The sequence below is a fragment of the Molothrus ater genome, chromosome 10, assembly GCF_012460135.2.
Source record: "Molothrus ater isolate BHLD 08-10-18 breed brown headed cowbird chromosome 10, BPBGC_Mater_1.1, whole genome shotgun sequence".
Lineage (NCBI taxonomy): Eukaryota > Metazoa > Chordata > Aves > Passeriformes > Icteridae > Molothrus > Molothrus ater.
Window position 1 is genome coordinate 17,054,647 of NC_050487.2, and position 9,377 is coordinate 17,064,023.

Below are 9,377 nucleotides of genomic sequence, written 5' to 3' on the forward strand. Positions count from 1 at the left end.
AGGCAGAAGCGTAGAGGCTGCTAGAGCTGAGGAAAAGAATGACTTGTAACTGCCTTTCCCAGTGTGAGAACTGGGGGAATCCAGTCCCTGCTGCAGGATGTGTGCTAAAGGTTACCCGAGTGTGTGGTGTGGGTGTGCAGGTGATGTCAGAGTGTCCAAGCACAGCTGTCACTGAACCCAGGCTTCACTGCTGGGTCAGGAGTTCCTGAGCCACAAATAGCCAGCGTCTGGGAAGGCCTTGGGGGGAAATGTTGCTACATGCTTGGCCTGTTCCATACCTGCTCCTGGGCATCTGCTGTTGTCAACTGCCAGAAATGAGATCCTGGGCCAGGCAGGCTTTTGGCCAGCTCCTTTGACCATTCTTATAAATGTTTTCTCAGCTTCATTTTCTGTCTCTCATCCCTCCAGCTGGTGTCTGCAGAGGGTTCCCACTCAGATGCTGGCTCGGTCTGTGCCGATAACCAGACAGAGCTGCCGCCCTCCATGGAGCGCACAGGAGGAATTGGAGACTCCAGGCCCCCCTCTTTCCAGTAAGTTACACGGACATCTGTTCTGGTTTCCAAGGGCCACATGGTGCCTTTGCTGTAATCCAGACCAGTATCCCAGACCAGGCTGGGATACTCTTACCCAAAATGTCAGGGATGACAGCCAGCAAGAGGGGAGGAGAGTGGGGCTGGGAGCTGATTTGAAGTGGAGCTGCGTTATTCAACAAACAAGGGCATGCTGAAAATAATGCAGGGAAAGAGCCAGCACAGCATCCCCAGTCCTTTGACCTGCACTTGTAGATGTGCTGTGGTTGTTCCTGTCCCTCTAGAAGGAGACAGCTGATGGCTGGAACTTTGTGTTGGTCAGGACAGAGGTAGAGAGAGCCTTGTCAAGTTGTTCCCTGTTGAACATATTTGTTTGCTTTTATCTCATCACAGCCCTAACACTGGGGGGAGTCGAGAAAACTTGGACAATGAGACAGAGACAGACTCTGTGGTGTCATCACAGAGGGAACGACCTCGTCGGACAGATGGGCCTGAGCATGGTGAGTGTTGGTAACGTGGTGAGAGCTCTGGAAGGGCATGGCTGGGGCATGGCAGTACCAGCTCCAGACTTGGGGCAGCTTTCTCTGCTCTGCAGAACGTTTCCAGCTCAAAAGAGCTATTCTGTAGCTTTTAGAAGGGTCCTACCTCACATTGGAGGTAGGAGCTAACACCTGTGTTACATCAGAGCTTGGTGTTGAACCCTTTGGGGTCAAGAGAGATATCTCCTGTAGAAGCTCCAAGAGCAGGAGACAGTTGTGTCTCTGTCTTCTTAGCTGAGAAGCAGAGTAAGCTTTAACCTTCCCACTTGTGCTGTTTCTTGCTCTACCAAGGAAACAGCTGCAAGTCTTCCACAAGTTTAGCAGCACTGTTCCTACTGGGCCATCAGCCTCTTCCCATCTTAGTGATAGAAGAGGTATCCCATAGGAGATGGATCTGATCCCAGGGTAGACTGGGAGTTATTTGGCACTAGACAGGATTGACTGGTGACCAGATTTGTTCTGAGGAGGTTGCCATGAGCCCTGCATAGGGTAAGGTTTTCTCTCAAGCCCACTGACTCTTGTCTTTTCACAGCACCCAGGGTGAATGGGACAGTGAAGGGAGAGCGGCGCCGAGACCTGGGTGGGTACGAGAGCTCCTCCACACTCATGAGCAGCGAGCTGGAGACCACCAGCTTCTTCGATTCAGATGAAGATGACTCCACCAGCAGGTAGGAGAGCTTGGGTCTTGGGAAAACACTATTTTCCCCCTGACTCTCAGAAAAGAGAGATGCCTTTGCAGGGCACAGTAGTCCTGGGCTCAGACCTGCTTCCATCTCACCCAGCAGACCCCTCTGCCATTGTCTGTCCCCCATGTGCATGTTCTCCTATCTGCTCCTGCACTCCTCTATTCCCTGTTTCCACGGCTCTCTTTCTGCCAGAGCCACCACTGTGGCAGCAGAAGAGCTGACTCTTGCTTTTGCTTGCAGGTTTAGCAGTTCAACAGAGCAAAGCAGTGCTTCCCGTCTAATGAGGAGGCACAAGCGCCGCCGGAGGAAACAGAAGGCTCCACGCATTGAGCGGGTACCCAGGGAGGGGCTGGGTATCCTGGGGAGGGCAGTGCAGGGCAGGGTGGGCTCATAGGGACTCAGCTGTTTTTGCTGTGGGCATGGCTTTGGACAAGTGTCCAAGGCTGACACTTCAAAGAGTCCTGTGAACCTTTTCCAAGGCAATGTAGCCTCAAGAGCTGCAACCACAGGCCTTGTCCCAGCTGTAGAGAGGTCATAAGGACCATGGCTGTTCTCTGGCTCTGCAAAGCTCCCAGCATAAGACCGGAGTTGTAGCTGGTGGCTGTGGTGCCACAAGGAGGGGCAGGAAGGAAAGGACAAGTGAAGGAAGCTAGGGCTGGGAATGTTACTGAGGCACAGGAGGACATCTCATGTTTTGCTTATGTTGCAGTCCTCGTCCTTCAGCAGCATCACAGATTCCACCATGTCCCTGAACATCATCACGGTCACGCTGAATATGGGTGAGTGGGAGGTGTGCATGGAGCCTGCAGTCCTTCCAGAGCGAGACTGGGTCATGGAGAGGGAACTGGGGAGGGGGCAAAGAGAGCACATGGGGGAGGAGTGAAAAGATGGATTCTGTAGGAGATTGGCTTCTCTTGTAGAAGTTATCTCTCAAGAGTTTGTGTGTCCCAGGACATCTCTCTGGGACAGGGGTGCAAATCACCACCATTAGGATGTGGTTTTACTGACGTTAGGTCTGCTTGTGCTTGATGCTTTGGAGTGACTTAGTTCTTTCTCTTTCCATCCCTGCAGAGAAATACAACTTTCTGGGCATTTCTATTGTGGGACAGAGCAATGAGCGTGGGGATGGAGGCATTTATATTGGCTCTATCATGAAGGGAGGCGCTGTGGCAGCTGATGGCAGGATTGAGCCAGGGGACATGCTGTTGCAGGTACTTCACACCCACGTATCTCCATCTTTGGGCTTGGGACAGCAGTAAGAAAAGACCCAGAAGCCTCCCTGAGAACTTTGGCAGGCTAAACCCAGGAAGTCATGCTTGGAAGAGGGAAGCTGAGTCACTGCTGAGCTGAGTGGGGAGCTCAGCCTCCGGTCACATCTCTGGGACTCACCTCTTTGTGTTGTTTGTAGGTAAATGACATCAACTTTGAGAACATGAGCAACGATGATGCTGTGCGGGTGCTGAGGGAGATCGTGCACAAGCCGGGGTGAGTACTTGGGTTGTTCCTTCCGTCCAGGAGCATCTGCTCAGTTTGTGCTTGGAGTGTGTGAGTCGTATCTTTCAGGCACCTCTGCCAGTGCCTCTGCAGAATCTCAGAACTTAGGGGTTTGATGTTGCTTTGATTCCTGGGTTTTCATGTCCAATGCAAGAATTGCAGGGAATTGGGGTCTGTGCCCCTTTTTTTGTGGGGATGCCATGTTGCTGCTCATTGCAGGGCAATTGGACTAGATGACCTTTAAGATCCTTTCCAAAACAAAATTTGCTGTGATTCTCTGATTCTATTTGGGTCATCAGCAACCCTCAACAGGGTCACATCATTTTATTCATATCACTAGGGGAAACCCATAGCTGGAGGGGAACAAAGTCACTATCCTAGCAGCTTCTCCCTGTCTCCCAGGAGAGAGCTGGCATATAGCATCTACTCATCATGCAGGGGTTTGTGTTACTGTGCTCTAGTTCTAACTCTCTCCTTTTTGTTGCAGGCCCATCACCCTGACAGTGGCCAAGTGCTGGGACCCCAGTCCGCGGGGCTGCTTCTCGTTACCCAGGAGTAAGTGGATAGCTGACCCACCCTTAGCACTGGTGCCCAGCTCATGTGAGAGCCCTGCCTTAAGCACTTACTTGGTTGTTGTCTTGTTCCTCCCCTGTGTGTGTGACTCCATGGGGCACTGAATTGGGGTTTGATGGGGTTTCAGCTCTCCATTTAGGAGGCTGCTATGTCCTATTTCCAAACCAAAATGCCCATAAGCCCAGCCCTTCTTCCCACATCACGCTGGGGACGCGTTTCACTGGGGCAGGGAGGTCACTTGGCTCGGGGCGCCAGAGGAAAGAGAAACCCCCCTACAGCTATAGGGGGATCTCTCCCTCTGCACCTCTCCTGCTGACCCTCCCTCTCTTCTTTCTCTCCCAGTTGCTCCCCAGCGGATCTGGGCTGGGCCAGACTCTCCATGCTCCGATCCGGGTGAGTCCCGGCAAATACTGGGGATGGAATGGGCTGTGCTGCGTCCCTGTCCCTCCCTAGAGGTTGTTTGGATGAACTGATAATTTCTTACAGCTACTGACAGACTCTTTCTTCCCTACAGGTGAGCCCATCCGGCCCATCGACCCGGCAGCCTGGGTGTCTCACACAGGCAGCGATGACTGGCACCTACCCAGCGTACGGTATGAGTCCATCCATGAGCACAATCACTTCCACCAGCTCCTCCATCACCAGCTCCATCCCAGAGACCGAACGTAAGTCCTTGTGCCTCCGTGCTGCACCCGCTGCACGGCCCCCTCACCTTCGCTCTGCTGTGAAGGGTGCAATACATCTGCCTGGGGGACAGCTGGGGTGGGCCTGATCTGCCCTGCCAAGGGACTGGGAGGGAGGCAGCTCTTGCTGGGCTGGACTTCGATCAGTGGGAGTTCTGCCTGGGAGAATTAACAGGTTTTTAAACCTTCTCTGTGAGGAGAGTAGAGGAGCCTGGCTGCAATCAGAGCTGCGGCAGGTGTAGAAGAAAGGCTGAGACTAGTCAGGGGCTGGCTGCTGAGAATGTGGAGCCAGAGGGATTCAGCATGTCCCTGGAGCAATTGAGAGCTCCTCCCAGACAGCAGATAGAAGAGGCAGCTGAGAGCAAAGAGCCTTGTGGTGGGGCAGGGTCCTGCTGAGCACTGGCTTCTTGGTTGCTTTCTGGAGGTTTGGGGTGATTTGGTATGTAGAGCCCTGAAGCAAGGGTCTGGAGAGCTTGGGTGAGGCAACAAGCCAAGAGTTTGTTTTAAGTTTGTGACTCTTGCCTGGGCTTTGCCCAAGAGGAAACTGCTGACATGTGAAGGATAGCATGGGAAGGCTGGAAAGGGGGGGTACCACAGCATGTACCCCAAGGCTGTCTGCGATGTATTGTTCCCTGGCCCATTCCTCCCGTGTATGATGCTTCCATGTGGCCCTCTTGTCTCTTCTGCTCTCTCTCACCTCTGCCTGCCTTCCTTCATCCATACCACAGGCCTCGATGACTTTCACCTGTCCATCCACAGTGACATGGCCACCATTGTCAAAGCCATGGCCTCACCAGAGTCAGGCCTCGAGGTGCGTGACCGCATGTGGCTGAAGATCACCATCCCCAATGCCTTCATTGGTAAGAGACTGTGCTGCTTGCAGCAGAGGCAGGGACTGGGGAATGGGTGGCCTGTTTTCAGGCAGATATCCAAGGGAGCATCTTTGTCATCATAAACAAACTGTTGACTAGGCGAGAGTCAGAAATTGAACCTTTTGACCCACTTTGTTTTTGCTCCAGCGTGGCTCACTGCCTCAAGGGCTGCTGTCTTCCTCTCTCTTGCCAAACTTAACTCTATATTTGGTGGCAGGTTCGGATGTGGTAGATTGGCTCTATCACCACGTGGAGGGCTTTACAGACCGCCGTGAGTCCCGCAAATATGCCAGCAACCTGCTGAAGGCTGGCTACATCCGACACACCGTGAACAAGATCACCTTTTCAGAGCAGTGCTACTACATCTTCGGGGACCTCTGTGGAAGTATGGCTCTTGGTGTGGGTGGGAGGGAGAGGGTGGAGGTGTAGTGGTCCTGGAGAGCCCTGCTGACACCACGGGGACACACCTACAGCCATTGCCATCACACTGGGCCCCTTGTTCTACAGACTCTGTTAAGGGAGTGATTAAGAATATCCCAGCTCCCTAGTCCTACTGCTGAGGTAGTGAAGTTGGAAGCAGCATTGACAGTGTCACCTACTATGTGATCTTTTCTCCTGGACAGTCATAGCAGAGTCTTAGTCTTTACTGACTGTCTCCAGGCTCTGAATTTCAGTGCTGGCAAGGGGTTGGTGCTCAGGGTTGGCTGCTCAGATAAAATGGGGGAAGGAATTGGCAGGGTGAGCTGTAGCTCTGATGTAGTCCTTTCCCAGCAAGCTGGTCTCTGTATTAGAGTGGCAGCTTGGACTCCCACAGCCTGGCAGTTGTACAGCCAGGAAGCCCAAATGGTGGCATTGACTAACAGAGAGAGTGCCAAATTCTTGTGTCTCCTTGTGTATCCTGTCCTTGTCCATCAGCAAGAATGGACAGAAAGCTGCTTCACCACACATGGTTGTTTTTCTGCTTGGATTAACCCCTGTTCTCTGCTTTCTTGCAGACATGGCTAATCTGTCTCTTCATGATCATGATGGCTCCAGCGGTGCCTCTGATCAGGACACTTTGGCTCCGCTCCCCCACCCAGGAGCCGCACCCTGGCCTATGGCCTTCCCATATCAGTATCCACCACCTCATCCATACAACCCCCATCCCGGCTTCCCTGACCCAGGCTACAGCTACGGAGGGGGCAGTGCAGGCAGTCAGCACAGTGAAGGTGAGTGAAAAGGACTAAAATATGCCTGTTAGTGGGCAGATGTCCTGTTCAGTACAGGGCAGCGGCAGGAAAGGGCTGCTTAGGCAAGGCCTGTCTGTGGGGGAAGCCAGGGTAGAAGCCATCCTGGAAGGGTCGTGGGACTTTATGCTGAAGGGAGATAGAGAGCACAGACCGTGCTGGGGCCTGGCTGTGCTGGAGATGCTGCGGTCCTCCCTTGGCTAGAGGAGATCCATCTGTTCTTCCTGACTTGTCCAAGCTGGCACCTAACCTTGCCTCACGTGCTTCACAGGGAGCCGGAGCAGCGGTTCCAATCGCAGTGGCAGCGAGAGGAGGAAGGAGAGAGAGAAGACCGGGGAGTCGAAGTCAGGTGGCAGCGGGAGCGAGTCAGACCACACCACAAGGAGCAGCATGCGGCGCGAGCGTGCGGCCAGCGAGCGCTCGGTGCCAGCCAGCCAGCACAGCCAGCGCAGCCAGCACTCCCTGGCTCACAGCATCCGCAGCCACCACAGCCAGCAGTCGTATGGCCCGCCCGGCCTCCCCCCTCTCTTCAGCCCCCCCATGTTGCTGATGCCTCCACCGCCGTCAGCCATGGGGCCCCCTGGGGCACCGCCGGGCCGTGACCTGGCCTCTGTGCCCCCCGAACTGACAGCCAGTAGACAGTCCTTCCGAATGGCCATGGGCAACCCCAGTGAGTTCTTTGTGGATGTAATGTGAAGCGCCCGTCCCTTGTCTGTCTGCTGTCCCTCCTTACCCCTTCTATCCCTGTCGTTTGTTTCCTAGGACCAGCCCTGGCTTCACCCCTTGTTTTTTTGGGGTTTTTTTTGTTTCTTTTTTTTTTTTGTCTTGATAACGAAAAGAAAAAAAGGGAAAAAAAATAATAAATGGAACTAAACCTTGATTCTAATCCCTCCTCGAGCGGGGTGGACAGGCCTGGCAGGCCTGCTGGGTGCTGTCAGCCCATCCTGCCCCCAGACTTGTGTATTTCCGATGGTAATTCCCTCCTGCCATCCTCTCTAACCCCATTAATCCGCATCCGTCCCAGCACCCTGTGCTGCTTGCCCGTGTGTCACTGCTGCCTCAGTCCTTTCACCCTAAACATCTCTTCTTTCTTTTCACCCTTTTGTGTTTCTTCTATCAAGCAGCAAAGAATTACGGGGTGTTTGACTTTCTCTGAGCCTGCCGCCCGTGGGGGGGAGAGCTGGAGCATGGCGTGGCCCGACAGCAGGACACGGAGCTCCAGGGGCGCTGGGCACGCATGGTGCTGAAGATGGCTTCTTTCCTCCCCCTCGCGGAAGATGCCCTGCCCTGCCCTTCCCACAGCCCTGAGAGGGGAGCAGGGACCAGCCTTACATATGTATTTTAAATCCCATTGTAGTTGCCTTTTGGCTAATGCATGAATGTTCCAGGGCTTCAGTGCCTCCAGGGAGTGGAGAGATGCTGCCACTTCCCTCTTGCCTCCCTTCTCTTGCCCACATATTGGGCCAGGTCCAAGCCTGACACTGACCCATGGCAGGACCTTCCTTCACCTTGGCCAGGTCTCAGGGCTGCGGCTGTACCTCAGCCCAGAGAGGTGGTGATTGCCTGTGCACAGTCTCTTGTGTGACTCAGTGCCCTACACCTGCCCTGGGATTCTTTGGGGGGATTTAAGGGCAGAGCTCTGCTCCTTCCATCCTGCTCTTTGCCCTCCTGCCTGCAATGTGCTGCTGCCTGTCCTGTTTGTAGGGGCTGTCCCGTGCCTGGGGCTGGCGGTGGCAGCTGTGGCCTTCTCCCTCCTGCTGTCGTGCTGCTGCTCAGCTATGTGGTACCTTCAGGGGCCTGGACTAAGATAGAAGGCGAGGGCAGGGCACAACTGGTTCACTTTCGTGCTTTGGAGAAATGTGGAGGTCCCCTGTATTTGCCCTCTGAAGGGCCTGAGTCTGTCTTCTCCTCTGCCCAGTGCTGCTGGCCTGGCTGCTGGGAGGGACAAACCTCTGGGGCACCCCCACTCCCTCTGGTCTGTGAGCAACATGAGCTCTCCAGGGATGAGACTGCAGCCTGAACCATGGCCTCTGGGCTCAGTGCCCCCAGGTGTGCTGGGACAGTTGAGTCTGTTTGCTCCAGTGCTCCCTGCCGTCCTTCCTTCCACTTCTGGGTACGCGGAGACGTGCCTGGGGCTGGGGCAGCCCTTTCCCCATGCCCAGGGCCAAGCACGGTACAGTATGGACATGTCGACCCTGCCGCTGTTGGTGCTGGCGCCCCGGCGCCCTCTCCTCCTGCCACGCCGTGGCTTTCTCCACAAGCGTTGCCTCCTTTGGTCTTTCTTGTGTTCACAGTTTTTATACGATGGAGTTGAATTGTATTTTGCTCCCTGGGAGTCTGCATTGCCCCTGCAGCCTCCCTGCCAGCTCTCACACGCCATCAGTTCATCTCCCTGACTCCCTAAAGCCTCTCCTTCCCTCAGCCCGCTGGAGTCAGACTGTCCCCAGTAGCCTCCCTGGCCACTGCGCACCCCTTGCCCTGCCCTACCCGCTGGGTTTTATAAAAACAACACCAATCTCCTTGTTTTTATTTATAAACATAGTTTTATTGGACTCCTGCCTCGTGTCGTTCATTTATTCTTTTTCCCCCAGCCTCCTCCATCCTCCTGCCTTTTGCTCTAAGGCGAGATCCCAGCAGGAAGAGGGCACCCTGTGTCAGTGTGCCAGCTGTCTTTTCCCGGGATGCCGAGGGCGGCGGCGGGCGGAGCAGGGTCTGGGCGGGGTCTCGCGGTGCCCTGGGTGGGTCTCCGTTTCCAGCAGCAGCAGTGCGGGGAG

General features: G+C 54.7%; 1 protein-coding gene across 1 annotated transcript in view; it reads left to right on the forward strand.

Moving 5' to 3' along the window:
• The window catches only part of DVL3 (dishevelled segment polarity protein 3), a 33,720-nt gene extending 24,565 nt beyond the window's left edge, over positions 1-9,155 (forward strand). Inside the window, 14 exon segments of the mRNA XM_036389055.2 lie at positions 409-530; positions 924-1,030; positions 1,602-1,737; positions 1,996-2,089; positions 2,465-2,534; positions 2,827-2,966; positions 3,164-3,240; positions 3,737-3,804; positions 4,337-4,383; positions 4,385-4,415; positions 5,234-5,365; positions 5,595-5,762; positions 6,373-6,585; positions 6,875-9,155. Of these exon segments, the coding sequence (XP_036244948.1) occupies positions 409-530; positions 924-1,030; positions 1,602-1,737; positions 1,996-2,089; positions 2,465-2,534; positions 2,827-2,966; positions 3,164-3,240; positions 3,737-3,804; positions 4,337-4,383; positions 4,385-4,415; positions 5,234-5,365; positions 5,595-5,762; positions 6,373-6,585; positions 6,875-7,299 (1,830 nt within the window). The 3' untranslated portion in view covers positions 7,300-9,155.
• The last annotated feature ends 222 nt before the right edge of the window (positions 9,156-9,377 follow it).